At 52.7% G+C, this 13,357-nt stretch overlaps 5 protein-coding genes across 5 annotated transcripts; 2 read left to right on the plus strand and 3 right to left on the minus strand.

Annotated features, from left to right (window-relative positions):
* Positions 1-641: 641 nt before the first annotated feature.
* C8Q71DRAFT_855784 (MFS general substrate transporter) lies at positions 642-3,400 on the plus strand (the record flags this gene model as incomplete). Its single annotated transcript, XM_047927223.1, has 20 exons — positions 642-853; positions 890-1,001; positions 1,053-1,131; positions 1,189-1,261; positions 1,324-1,343; positions 1,396-1,466; positions 1,537-1,597; positions 1,652-1,679; positions 1,737-1,755; positions 1,812-1,862; positions 1,914-1,993; positions 2,046-2,123; positions 2,182-2,374; positions 2,434-2,469; positions 2,529-2,618; positions 2,684-2,790; positions 2,848-2,990; positions 3,043-3,077; positions 3,138-3,320; positions 3,380-3,400. The coding sequence occupies 20 exons, from the start codon at positions 642-644 to the stop codon at positions 3,398-3,400; spliced, it is 1,692 nt and encodes a 563-aa protein (XP_047780899.1).
* Positions 3,401-6,568: 3,168 nt separating this feature from the next.
* Positions 6,569-7,405, minus strand: C8Q71DRAFT_722156 (uncharacterized protein; the record flags this gene model as incomplete). The annotated part of the gene is made up of 7 exons (XM_047921511.1): positions 6,569-6,634; positions 6,727-6,824; positions 6,877-6,903; positions 6,995-7,010; positions 7,049-7,209; positions 7,267-7,301; positions 7,359-7,405. The coding sequence occupies 7 exons, from the start codon at positions 7,403-7,405 to the stop codon at positions 6,569-6,571; spliced, it is 450 nt and encodes a 149-aa protein (XP_047780900.1).
* Positions 7,406-8,373: 968 nt separating this feature from the next.
* On the minus strand, positions 8,374-9,120 carry C8Q71DRAFT_748141 (60S acidic ribosomal protein P1). Its single transcript, XM_047923127.1, has 4 exons — positions 9,025-9,120; positions 8,801-8,866; positions 8,515-8,751; positions 8,374-8,465 (listed from the first exon to the last, which is right to left on the minus strand). Exons 1-4 carry the CDS (start codon positions 9,025-9,027, stop codon positions 8,445-8,447), a joined length of 327 nt encoding a protein of 108 aa, XP_047780901.1. The 5' UTR covers positions 9,028-9,120; the 3' UTR covers positions 8,374-8,444.
* A 54-nt stretch (positions 9,121-9,174) lies between these two features.
* C8Q71DRAFT_499134 (Prefoldin subunit 4) lies at positions 9,175-10,101 on the plus strand. The gene is made up of 4 exons (XM_047918952.1): positions 9,175-9,233; positions 9,286-9,331; positions 9,385-9,464; positions 9,524-10,101. Exons 1-4 carry the CDS (start codon positions 9,225-9,227, stop codon positions 9,839-9,841), a joined length of 453 nt encoding a protein of 150 aa, XP_047780902.1. The 5' UTR covers positions 9,175-9,224; the 3' UTR covers positions 9,842-10,101.
* On the minus strand, positions 9,963-13,219 carry C8Q71DRAFT_703659 (Muskelin N-terminus-domain-containing protein; the record flags this gene model as incomplete). The annotated part of the gene is made up of 12 exons (XM_047920331.1): positions 9,963-10,437; positions 10,499-10,541; positions 10,591-10,970; positions 11,030-11,237; positions 11,290-11,336; positions 11,395-11,561; positions 11,615-12,376; positions 12,435-12,534; positions 12,589-12,701; positions 12,756-12,820; positions 12,946-12,969; positions 13,021-13,219. 12 exons carry the CDS (start codon positions 13,217-13,219, stop codon positions 9,963-9,965), a joined length of 2,583 nt encoding a protein of 860 aa, XP_047780903.1.
* Between the last annotated feature and the right edge of the window lie 138 nt (positions 13,220-13,357).

Genomic DNA, 13,357 nt, shown 5'->3' on the forward strand with positions numbered 1-13,357 from the left:
CGTGGACGACACCGTTGTGATGTAAGTCCGTTGCTATTCGCAGGTGGGTTGTGCTTGCGAAACGGGAATTATCGGGTATGAACTATTTGGATATCTGGACAGATGGACGCTGCAATCCAATTGTGAACAGAGGCTAGAGCTAGCACTCTCATAGGCTCTCATTCGCATCCCATGATGTCGATGACGCCTGAGAGGTCATTGGCTCACCCGTCCCACGTGATTCTGACTTGTCCTTCCTGGTTTCCCTACACCCACGCCTCACCGACATGCGGAGACAAGTTCTGATTACCCATGGTCCCGCGGACCTACGTATCGCGACAGACTGGCCAGATGATGCCTACATAGTCGGTAGTGAATATATCCTGCGGCCCCGAAATCTTGTGATCACTCATGTCGCTTGTCAGCCCGTCAAAGAAGGTGTGTTGCACGTAGACGATCGTTGGGCCTTCTGACGCACAACACAGCCTATTTACACGGAGCTGGGTTTTAGTCTAACCATATGGGAAAGTGACAGGCTTGTAGAAGAACACCAGATCGTGAAGTTCCCTTGGCCTGCGTATCACTCGTCCACGGATTTAAAGCGCACCCGAGACGTGCGTCGCCCCCGAAATCCGCGACGGTTTCCCCTCGTAGCCTTCAACATGGCTTTCCCTCTCCCCGCCCGCAGCACCACTTTTAATCCCGAATCACCAACAGCATTTCTCGACGAGAAAGCTGACGAGTCGAAGCTTGAGACAGCCTCCTACAAGCGCCCTGTGTCCGATGCCGATATGTTCGAGCTCTTCTCTTATCACGAGCGCAATGCTGGACGCCTTGTGGTCGACCCAAAGCAAGCCTTGCAGACTGTTTCCCTGTACGTTCCATGCTGACGCTTGACTGCGTTGAACAGGGAAGCAAGATTGGAGTTCGGTGACGAGATTGCGAAGAAGCTCAAGCTGTCAGAGGACGGTACCGTAGTCCTTTGGCCACAACCAACAAACGATCCGGAAGATCCTCAGAATGTGTATCGTGCTCCATTTCTTGCACACATACATTCACTAATCATGTTCAAGTGGAGCACTGCCCGCAAGAGCATGCAACTGTTTGTCATCACTTTGGCAGCTATTGTACCGGATTTCGACTCGGGGATCGGTGAGTTGCACCTGCTCTATTTCACACCCTATTCCAATCGTTCTGATGATATTATAGGCGTGGCGGCTATCTACGGACTTGCTCGGCAATACGACTCTACGACAGGAGAGATCAATAACTTGACGTCTAAGTGAGTTACCTTATGTGTGCACTAGCGATCAGACCTAATCAGTGACGCATACGACTATGAAGCTGGAGCATCTTTCTACTTGGTATGTTGCAGCCGCTATACCTTTTACAATCACCTAACGCTGTCTCGTTCAGCATGGGGATGCGTATTCGCCGTGATGCTCATTCGTCGCTTTGGTCGATTGCCAGTGCTTTTCTGGTCTCAGGTCCGTATTGAGCTCTTGTGGTGGAAAGATCATCCAACAGCTCAGCCTGAGCTGATCGATCCCACATTAGGTACTAGCCCTTGGCTTCTTGTTAGGATGCACATTTTCCCCGAACTTGGCGACCTTCACTGGTAAATGAGTCATTATTCTGAACTCGCCACGACGCTCAGACGCCGTTCGTACAGCGATGCGCTGTTTGACGGCATTTTTTGGGTTTGTCCACATGCCTTTAAAAGGATCAATGATTACTGACGCTCTACGGCCACTCAGAACATGTCCACAAGCAGCTGTAAGTCACCTCCTGGGATGTCGGGAAGGATATCTTACATAGTATTGTCGTAACAGGGCTTGTACACTGTGACCGACATGTACCCGTTCCACCTGCAGGCGCGGAAGGTAGGCATAGTCAGTCGTTCGCTAGGTTCGGTTGACTCACGTTGCATTCAGCTGAATATCTGGACCATGGGATTCCTCGTTTCACCGTTCCTGTCGCCGTTCCTTTTCGGGTTCCTATGTGCGCGTACGAGGTGAGCATTGTTGAGCATATACGTGACTCTGCTCACTGTGACATGATGACAGCTGGCGCTGGGCGTATGGAATAGGCTCGATCTATGGCGCTATCGTTGTGTTCTTTATTGCGGTGTTTGGCGAAGAGACGTACGTGCATGATGCAGTCTGCCATGAAAATACAAAGTGCTGACTGGTCTTCTCGCAGAATGTACGACCGTACACTGCGGAACCCAACCCCAATCCGGCGCCCAAAGTCACGCCTGCGGTACAGGCTAGAGACTCTAGTCGGCGTCACAGGTCTCAAGATGGCGCGTTATCGTGCAAGCTGGCGTGACGCTGTACTGGCCTGCGCAGATCTCATATGGAGGCCGCACTTACTGGGGATCCTATTGTTCGAGGTAGGTCTTTTCTTGACTGCACATGTCTGTCCCTCACTATATTGAATGTCGACTTCCAGGGATTGGCATTCGGCTTTTCCAGCGTCGGACTGAATGTGCGTCCTTGAATGCGGAACTCAACTCTGTCCGCTGATCCTAGCATATACCTTGTCAGACGACCATGGTAGTCTTTCTCGGTCTACCTCCTCCGAATGGCTACGGCTTCAGCGAAATTGCAATCGCAGGGACGTATGGGACCCCGATAGTGAGTTCAAGGTGCTCTGTTGCAATACGGCCCTGATGAGTCGTTGATGTGTGCGTCCCATCCAGGTCGGTGTCTTACTCGGCGAGCTTCTAGGTCGATACTTCAACGATTGGGTTATGAATTTCTGCGTCAGACGCAATAAGGGTGTATTTGAGGCTGAAATGCGACTTTGGTGTGTAATTGACTCCGCTTGAGCTGTCAGTCGTTGCAGCTACTGAGCATCTTTCAGGACCATTTATATCGCTGTCCCCCTGTATATCTGTGGCTTCGTGGTGCTAGGTGCTGCTTTGCAAGAAACACTCAGTATCGGTGCATTGGTCATGGGATGGGGAATCGCCATGGTGTCGAACATGATCTGCACCGTGGCAGTCTGTGAGTCTTCGTTCTGAGAAGCTTCTTGCTTCTGCTTACGTATTGCATTTAGACGCCTACTGCAATGATTGCTTCCCAACCCGACAGGTGAGATAGAGATTCTGTATTCACTCGCCGAGCTGATTCGCATTCGCATGGCTATGACAGGGTGAGATCGCGGCCCTGATTAACTTCGCACGCACTATGGGAGGGTTCTCGGTGGCCTATTTCCAAGTCCCGTGGGCGGAGAAAAGTGGGGCGCTGCAGACTTTCGGCGTGGAAGCAGCGATTGTGACAGGGCTCTTCATTATCATCGTGCCAGTTCTACAGTTGAAAGGGTCTTACTTGAGGGTATGTACGGTTACGGGGCTCGTTGGTTCATTCTCGCTGACGCATCCCCTTCTCTATAGAGGAGGTTCTCTATTTTATAGACCTGTTTTTAGAGGAAGTTCTCGTATGTGCTCATGCTTCTTGCGCTTTATGCATGTGTACGATCTTGATGCTCCGTGGGTAGCCTATTTCGCACCCTGAATACTGGAACCAGGCGTGGCAGCAGAACGTAAGACGATGTTGACTGACAAAGATCAGGATGATCCAGAACATGGGTACGATACGTCGAGTTGGTTAAGTCGTCCAATGTCGCGTAGCGTAACTTGCAACTGTGCAGTGCAGTGCATATGTGAATCATGAATCACCGACGTCCTTGGTTGCCCGTCGTACGTTGTACTGTAGTATTCTCACGGGTGAAAACGCAAAAGCTCAGATGCGAACTGTGCAGATCCTGGGATCCGATGCGCAAAATCTCAGCAACTCTGTACCATGAACCCGAAGCCACGCCTGGAGATGGCTGGCGAGAGCATACTGGTCCACTTTGCGAATGGTGTACTGAGGAGGCAGGAAACAACACATCAGATCGCCGAGTGTCTGTCGTGCAATATGCATTAGGAGGTCCTATTGCGAAGTGACAGCAGTACAAGAATGCTTTGGTTTGCTACACACTAAGTTTCATCGGGGCGATTCAATACAGCCATGTGGGGATGAAGGCGTCGCATCGTCTAGGAGCCCCGATCCTCTATCCGCACTTGACAGTCACGGGCTCTATTCTTTGACTACAAGGTGGGAAATGAATACGTCAGACATCGTTTTCTGAGAGCATGTCGAAAGAGATCACATACAGTACGTGTCGAAGAACTTTGGTCTGCCCGGCTCAAGGGATGTATCGGAGGTCGACTCTCGACCTTTCTAGAGAAGTTTAGTTAGTTATGGCAGAATGGACTCCGCGGCCGCGGCCGAGCGAGGCACTCACCATGGCAATCGCATGTTCATCATGTGGGAGTGAGAGTGCGCCAGCACAGAAGAAAAGGAGGAACACTGATAGGACGCCTTTCATGGTGGAACTGCGTGGCGTGAGCTATTGTCCGCAGCGATGAATACCAGTGGGCTTATATGTATGCACCGCTGTAGCTCCTTGGCAACCTGACATGAGTCGCAGTGTAAGTTTAGGTGCGAGGTAGGGACGTGAGTTGAATGATACACACAAGTGACATGCGATGCGCAGAGGCTGTTCAGCTTTGGTCATTCGTCCGAGCAAGGCAACGAGCACTGAGCAAACTGGACTGACACCTTCGTCCGGTATCACATGAGTGGCAAGACTCGTGTTCCGTGGATTGCTCGTGAAGTAGGATCCCACATCATTACAGTTTGGGGCCCTCACAAACATTCGCTCTGGATTCCAGGATCCGATTTCAGGGTAGAAAGACTGCCGTCATTGAAGATACATGACAGGTCCAGTACTGGCAGTATGCCCAAGCACAAACAGCGCGCGCTGTCGTTCAGTAATGAACTGACCTATGTAAAACGGTGTTCTGAGTGTCATATGTATAAACCTGCACAACATAGGAACTGTCCCGTGAGCTTTCTGAGACGGATTTCAGCTAAAACAAACTTAGGCCGGAAATACACCAACGTACCATGTTCCTGTCCGAGTCGCTCGCGGCACCCGCGACCTAGTAGTGAGATGTCATGATACGCGCTTGACACGTGCTGTTACAGGACATCGGCGTTGTCTAGCAACTGGCAGTCCGCAGAGAATTGAGGTCGGTGCATGCATAGCATCAAAGCGCGAACCAGCGAGATCAATGACTGGAAACACTGGAAAGGGGAGTGAAGGACTCAGGAAACTGTACCAGCCCCAGATCAGACCGCTGCGGCCAGCGAAGCCTCCCACCGGAGCGCCGAAGATCTCATCGTGGCTGACACGGGCTTCCCCGAGCGGTCGCCACAGACGCGTCCAGTCACTGGTCAGAGCGAGGACAATCGCATCCCTTGCACTGGTCATGGGTGCCCAGCTTTACAAAGTGGTTGCCCCGGGTGACCATGATGGGTGGCGGGTGCTATGTGTGGCATTGCACGTAGCTCTGGTACCAGAGGAGCCGGTGGGTGTTGCGCGTTCTCAATGTACTATATACTATCAATGACCCGAGCCTGCCCTCGTATCAAGAATTCCTGTGGAACGCCAACCAATACGACAGCTGTCAAATATCCAGCGCTGCCATTTTACATGCCGTACCCGTGATGTTTCTGTCTTGTGCTTATCAGCAGGGTCGCTGAGCAGGAGCACTCTTGTTCATTATGCATTCTACAGGTGAAACCGAGTATTGATGCGGATTTTCACTGGACGCGGTGCAGACAGCCGGACAAAGCGTAACATCTAAGTAAGGGGTTTCGAAGACTGTCCACTGTCATGTCATCGTGTATGTCACCCATCGAGTCGTCATACGTCACCTTCTGCGTCGACCTACCGTACTTTGGCTTCGCTTGCAGCGTTCTGGCTGCTCCGACCGCGTCGTCCGGATTCCAGTTCAGTCCGTCTTGTGCAGAAGCCTATTCTCGTCGTGAATAACACTGACTGCCAGTGCTCCGAATCGCCCGTGCTGGTGCCAGTGGTGAACTTCGTGTCTGTTTTTCCGCGTAACCCGGTTTCGCGAATATCCAGTAGAAAGCGGGAGATGAGGATGGACATAGCACTATTAGACCGTCAGATGCATGACGTAGAGCGTGGGCAAGCGGACTGACGGGACTATGAATAGTGCGCCTAAGTCGATTTTCTGTGATCAGAAACGATGCTCGTCAATTATACACTGAACTTGACTTGTGGCCCTGACGCACGGCGACATAATCCATGATTAACTGAAGGAGATTGATGCATAGTAGAACTCTACGCGAAGTTTTAGTTCACCTCCCGTGCGGTAGAACAATACGTACATGAAGTATATTGTCCCTTCAGAATGGAAGAGAGTCAAGAGACTGAGCCACGACGCTTGATACAAGCGTTGAAAAAACTGACCATCTCTCAGCAGAACTCCTACAAGAGTCTGGCTTGACCCCAACCCCTGATGGCTGAACCCAAGCGCGCGATCGTAGGTTTTCCAAATTGTCACAGAGATTACCACCAGTTCGGATGTGATGGCGAATACTCGTGCAGTCAGCACACCTGAGGTTGTAAGTCACGTCACAATGATGCAAGTGTTTTAGCAGTTATTCACCTCTTGTATACAGCGCTATGCGTGAGTAATGACACTCAGCCGTGGATCTGTCACTTACTTGCGCGCAGTTGAGACTGAATATTTGGCCACCTCGTCGCATACCGCCAGTCCCGGTATGACCTGGATCGCCGTGAACGTTAGTTGAGTGCTAGCAAACTATTGCACATAATGAGCGACTCGTTCTAGATCCATGGGTCACTCTCGCTACTCACGATATTGTATGCCACCGGAACTAGAGCGAAAGCCAAGGTCGCCGCTGTGGCTACCCAGCTACTGGTATTGACAACGTAGACGCGCAATGCCGATAGGACTGCGCACGGTCATGTAAACCCCGAGATGCAAACAAAAGAGAACGTACTGACCTGCCCACTCCGCGTATGTTACGAGTTCTAAAGCGATGTACAACAGAGACACGCTCCGGCAGCTGTAGCGTGCGAGTCAGATCCTCGTGTCCTGCTTTGAACAACGGGGCCATATTACCCCTTTTTCGCCGTCCCTGTCAGAAACGCCGAGACAGAGAAGACTGTCACTCACTACGTCCGTCGTCCACGTGAACATATCTAGCATGTACGCCACCACCAAGCCGATCATGACCAGGCGGTTGAGATAGAAGATAACCGTTGACGTCGCCTTGCTTCTCCATACCAAACTGACCTCGTCTCGCAACGTAATGGCGTATTCATACATGAGGACAGCTAATTCCAAGGTCAGGACGGTGTACAGGAGCCACGAGGTCGCTCCGAGTCACCCACCGATTATTGCCGCCTGGGCGCAATTGTACTGATAGCTTTCGGCGAACTGTGAGCATAGTACGCACATCGAGGACATCATCGCCGACACTTACTTTTGCTCGTACAGATCGACCAGTTCCACGTATGTAACTTGTGACATGACGTGAAGGGACACGGTTGGGACACGGTGTCAATCTCCTTCGAAACGCATATATGAGAGTTCGGGTGTGACTGCAGTGACCATACCATTGATCTGGCCGTAGCCTGTGTGGGACAATCGGCGGGACTTGCAAATAGCGACGTTTGGTGACAGACGGCGCCCTCTTGGTGTCAATTGCTGCCCGAAGAGCGTCTCAAGGACGCCATCTGTCAGACAGTACTTTGAGAGATGTGAATTTCTCAGGGCCTACGACCTGACTCATCAGAGTATGCAATGCTGAGTCTGAAGGCACCACGACGACGCACTACGGGGCCAGAGAGTGACTACCCTGAGACAGATCATAGGACCGTTGTTGGAGTGGGCGGCCTAGTGCCCATGTCATCGTGAAACCTTTACGGACACGCACGACAACATTGCTGCGTCTTGAAAATCCAACGAAAAGGCGATGATGGTGACATGACAGCGCCAACAGCGACAGCTATCCCGATGCCTTGCGGCGCGCTGCTGCTGCTTGTCAAGAGCTGCCCCTTTTGACTCCCTCATATCACGGCCATTCCTTGTTTCAGTGCACAATTGGGGTTCGTCAACGACACCGTCAAGCAGGTAGCGCGTAGGCGTGATGCTATGATAGCTACGCAGGCAACATTAGAAGTCATGTGGGTGCCCATCGCGATTCAAGCGCATTGTTGTTCCCTACCACAGATCAAGCGAAGACATCAGCAAATGAACAACTCAAGAACACAGTTTTACCAGAAGGTCGATGTCATGCGCCCTCGTTAGCAGATCTCTAACCTGGAGAATGTCAACCGAAGAGGCCGCAAACAGCACATACATCCTACTCAGTTTGGCTGAGCGCCATTCAATACTGACGGTCGTGGAGACAGGGGGGTACCATAGACACGGAGTATTTGTCCAACGCACATAACTCTGAAGATGTTCCGCTGACAGAAGCATTGAGACTCCGCCTGTGGATGGTCGGATACGTGTCATTACAGCATGACGAGGTGTACAGATGATGATGAGAATGCAAGAGAAGACACTAGTCGAAGAGACCGAAGCCCTGGAAGACGGGTCAATAAGCGGTCGCGTAGAATCCATAATCCACGTACCATGTCGTCGTCTGACTCCTCCTTCTCCTCCTCCTTCTTCTCCTCCTCCTTCGGTGCCTCCGCGGCAGCACCTGCAGCCGCTGCTGGTGCACCAACAGCAGGTGCACCGCCACCTGAGCCAACATTCGAGAGGAGCTCCTTCACATTCTTGCCCTCAAGCGCCTTTGCGAGGAGGGAAGCCCAGATGGGCTCGAGCTCGACACCCGCCGCAGATGTCAGAGCGACAATTTTATCAGACTACAAGGGTTAGCGCCTGCGACGTATCGTAGTTTCCGCGTACACTCACAGTGATCTCAACGCCATCGTCGGCGAGGATAAGGGCTGCGTAAGTTGCAGCGAGCTCGATAGAGGCCTACGAAACAACGAAATTCGAGTGAGCATTCTGTCTTCGCTAGGGCGCTTGGAGCTCGCAGTACATCTGCAGGCCAGAGACACCATCCAGCCCGTGAACGCACAGTCTTCGCTGCACGAGACGTCCAGCATGCAGGCCAGCAGCATAGGAACACTTACCATTGATGCGGTGGGCGACGGCGAGAGTCTTGAGGCGGCAGGGCGTGGATGTGTTCCGTGGATGCCAGACTCGAGAAGGCGACTCCGGTCAAGCCGGCAACGGCCGGATGCAAGCGCTGAAGCGGGCGCCTCTGCGATCGCCTGAGCCCGCGCGGCTTGGAGACCAAGTCTCGCCTCGTAGACTGGTCGAGCTGCCTAACATGCGCATGGTCTGTCTTCTTGCACTCAAGGTTTTATTTTATCTGACACAAACTCTATAAGCTACCTCAAGAAGACGAGAATAATGACAATGTCGAGGTCACCTGGGGTGCGCATCTTTGACTTGACTTTACGGAGTCAAAACTGATCTTGACTGAACAGAGGACCAGCAACGTATCAACACGTTCTCGAAGATGAACACGCGTTTGCGAGGGATTGAGGCTCAGATGGAGGAGTTGAAGGTCACTACACTCACAACCCTGAGGTATGTGCGCACATATTGAGACCGTGTATCTTGCAGCAAGACAAAGAGGCCCTCGACGATCTGGCGATGGAACTCGAGCTTTCAGACGAGGATCAGCCAGTCCTGTACGTGTCAGAGCATTGCCGATGCCTATTCAACCTCATGATACATTGTTTGTCTAGGTACAAGGTCGGCGAAGCTTTCCTACACCTTCCACATCGCCGCGCTATGAAACAGCTGGAACGAGACCAAGCGCAAGTGGACAAACAGTTCTCTACGCTCACGAATCGCGCAGAGGAGTGCGAAAAGACCATGAAGGAGCTCAAGGTCGTCTTGTACGCTAAGTTCGGTCGCGCAATCAATCTTGACGAGTGAAGTGCTGCCCGTCAAGACTCGCGCGAAGTATACCACGACGTTGTAACGATACATTTGCTGTCTACTGTAGCAAAATTTCTTCCGACCGGTTCCAATCGCTGTCCGTTTATCGATTCGGTGCTTATTCTACTCCATCCGTGTTGATCAGGTCCACAAGGCTCCTGTCAGGCTGCTTCGCATCTGCGTTGACAAACACGAGCAGTCGCTCATAGACTTCGGTGCGCTGCTTGAACCGTGCTGGCGTGGGCTGGGAGCCACTCTGTATGGTCTCTTCCAGTGGATCTTGATCATACGTGACCGGAACTCGTTTCGTGGTCTGCGTCTCCGCTTGCGCCGAGTCCGTCATCTCTTCGTCTTGGCTGGGAAGAGGTGTGCTTTCGGGCGAGCGCATGGGTGTGTCTTTGTCTTCGTCCTTGGCCTCGCTCGTGCTAGGCGTGGACGATGTCCCACCAGGTGGCAGGGAAAGGAGGTGCGACAGAAGGACCCTGAATACCTCGGCTTCCTCTGCATTGTCATGATTCACCACTGACGATACCTCTGCTTGCAGAAAGCCGAGTGCCTTGATCGCTGGGGCGTCTTCGCACAGCTCCCGGAACCTGTTTCAGGATTGTAAGGCCATGCGGCAGGTAGTGAGCGACGTATACGTGTCGGACTCACTGCTGTTGACGGATCTCGTATATCGCTCTCCGCACGATATCCTCTATCGGAGGCCTGCAACTCAGTGAGACTTGGTATCAGCAATGAACCACTCCATACTTGCCTCTCGAGCGTCATCTTCCAGAAGTCATCCAAGCGATGCTCCTTGCTGGCATCTTGGCCATCCAACACCGACCGCCCTCGACCGCTCTCAGCCTCAGCATGCAATCCGCCGCTTCCATCATCCTTGATGATGCCAGAGTTTCCTCCGTGCATGTAGACAATCTTACTGCTCGCGTCATAGACCACTTGATGGGCGTAGCGCGGCTGTGGGCTGCCCGTCTCTGTCTCCGTCGAATGAGACGCGTCGGTCGGCAGAATCGTGGTCCATGTCCCTGGGCGGTCTGGACGTTCGTAGCGATAGATCCAGTACGGCGACTCGGTCTCGAGGACCGTTAGCGAGCCATGCTGGCCACGAGTCAGTCCACAGAACCTGCCGATTCGACGTCAGTGGAACTCGAATCTGGGTGCACAGGCCACGGCTCTGCTTACAGGTAGATCTCCCGCAGCTCAGGATCGATTACGGCTCGTTGCGTGAAGCATGCATCAGGCCCACCGGCAGTGGTGAAGTTCGGGAACAGCTCCGTGACTGTGCCAGTGGGTATGTGGTAGGCGAACATGTCCGAGAGATACCTTTCGTCTCGCTGGCCACCGAATATCAAGAGAGTGCGAGTTTCCGGCTCTAGCACCATCGAATGGCCTGATAACATGTTCAATCCAAAGAAGAGGCGAATCAACCAAGGTCTCCTTACCAAAACGTGCTGTAATTGCCGTGTTCGGGCCATTCGCATCGCAGGTCCTGTTGACCCATCGTTTTGGAAAACCGTCGAGTCACAGATGAGAGGAATAAGACTCACTGCAATAGTTGCCACGAGCCCGTCCGGATATCATAGGCGTACAGGCCTGAGTACTTGGTGAGCTCCCAGTCTCCGTCAGCGACACGTCCCCCAGATACGTAGATGATTTGTGCCTCGCAGTCCAAGACCATCTGGTGATCAAAGATGAGGGGTGGCCCGCCGGATGTCTGTAACGACACTATGAGTTTTGTACGGGTTGCATGTAACATGGATTACTTACCGATGTATCAAACGAGAGGAGATCCCACTTCTCTTCATCAAGTCCTCGTGTATGGTAGCGATAGAACTCAGAACAGTAGGCCGTCCACGGGAGCGGAGTAACATTGCCTTGCCTGGTCGTTTCTGCAGACGCCGCTACACCACTCGACGGTCGACCCGAGGGGCTTGTTGACGAAGCAGCCGCATTTGCTGTAGAGCTAGTGTCACCTCTCGCGTCGGAATGGTCCAGCGCATCTCCTTCTCCAAGCCTTCCGAGGACGTAGATAGCCCCCGTTTTCGGATCGAAGACCATTTTGTGACAGGCCCTCGGGCCAGGTCCGTTCTTCTCTCTGGACGTCGCCATGCTGAGCATTCGCCAAGTATCTTTGCGCACGTCATATACCCAGAGATCGTCGAGGTTCTGCAGGCCGTCCCACCCTCCCAAGAGGTAGATCAGTCCATTCTGTTCATCCATGCACATCGCATGTCCGCCCCTTCTACGAGGAACGTCTCCGTCAGCATCTGCCCCATGCAATCGCGTCCACCGTGCTTGAGGCTGGCACGAAAACCGGTAGCCGTCGAACATTCCAGCAGAGGAGGCTTTCCGGATACATTCTTCGGCATCAGCCCAATCTCCCTTGAGGACGAGGCTGTCGTACATGGTAGAGATAGTCGGATGTTCGAACTGGAGACTCGAGCGGGAAAGGATGTCCGCGAATGGTGTTAAGAAGCGTCGTTGGCGCAGGTGCTTGAGCACATAGCGCAGCACAGAGGCCTCGCGGTACTTCATAGGGCTCAGCTGTTGAGGTGTCGGCGCACTCTAAGTGTAACTGGGGACTCACTTCGTTGTGTTGTTCTCTGACCCGCTCAACGAACGCTGAGTCAGTGATACCTGCCAATGCGATATGCCATATCGAGGTATGAAAACTTTGACCATGGGCACTGATAACGGTCAGCCGGACCCTTGGCCTCGAAGAGAAGTCCGACTGTACTTACGAGAGGGGCATGACCTTCACATATCGAGTAGGGAAACAGACCCCAGCGTTATTTGAATGCCGGATAGAGAAGGTTTCCTTCCCCGAGTCGTTCCTTAGTCCCGCATGCAGTACCTGCCGTGAGATGAAGCTCTGATGCTGTGGATTGCTGCCGAACTCAATACTCACTTCCGTCATATTGTCTTCAGACATGCCGACATAGACCTTGAATTCCTTCATGTTGCACGGATGTGCTGGAGAGATACTCGTCAGTCTGAACTTGCCATTGCACTTGAGCCATCACGTACGTTTGTGAAACTATGAGGTTAAGATCAGATATCGGCAGGACAGCAATGTGACACACTGTATAGAACGAGACGCACCTTCCCAAAGGTGATACTTTCTGGAGTCTAAGTTTCAGTAACAACCGCGTATACTACCAGGATGACTCAACTAAGTACAGCGACGTCTTGCAAACGCAGGAGCATCCATTGCTTCACATTCGGCGACTGGTAGGCGCCACTCCAACGACTGGTCTGGTCGAGTGGGTTGTCTTCAAGGATGTTCTCTGCCACATACTTCCCGCTGTGTTCTGAGCCTCCGGCAATGTGATACCGGAGCGGGACCGTGGGCGGTTCATCCGTCGTGCTCATGATTGCCCGCACGCGCTTATGAATCTGCCACCGCTACAGGCGTTCCGGACACCTATGGAGGAGCTTGAGCGTATTAGCACCCTCTGCCAAGTGTCTCGGATATCTAGAATCACTCGAAGAAAGCGAGTGGGCTGCGCG

Source organism: Rhodofomes roseus (assembly GCF_022264815.1).
Source record: "Rhodofomes roseus strain CIRM-BRFM 1785 chromosome Unknown C8Q71scaffold_6, whole genome shotgun sequence".
Classification (NCBI taxonomy): Eukaryota; Fungi; Basidiomycota; class Agaricomycetes; order Polyporales; family Fomitopsidaceae; genus Rhodofomes; species Rhodofomes roseus.

Coding starts and splice junctions, on each gene's coding strand:
- C8Q71DRAFT_748141 (XM_047923127.1), bottom strand. Junction 8,752..8,800: donor ACGATGGCGTTGAGATCACT/GTGAGTGTACGC, acceptor TAACCCTTGTAG/TCTGATAAAATTGTCGCTCT. Junction 8,466..8,514: donor AGGAGTCAGACGACGACATG/GTACGTGGATTA, acceptor CCCGTCTTCCAG/GGCTTCGGTCTCTTCGACTA.
- C8Q71DRAFT_499134 (XM_047918952.1), top strand. Junction 9,332..9,384: donor CAATGTCGAGGTCACCTGGG/GTGCGCATCTTT, acceptor TTGACTGAACAG/AGGACCAGCAACGTATCAAC. Junction 9,465..9,523: donor CTCAGATGGAGGAGTTGAAG/GTCACTACACTC, acceptor TGTATCTTGCAG/CAAGACAAAGAGGCCCTCGA.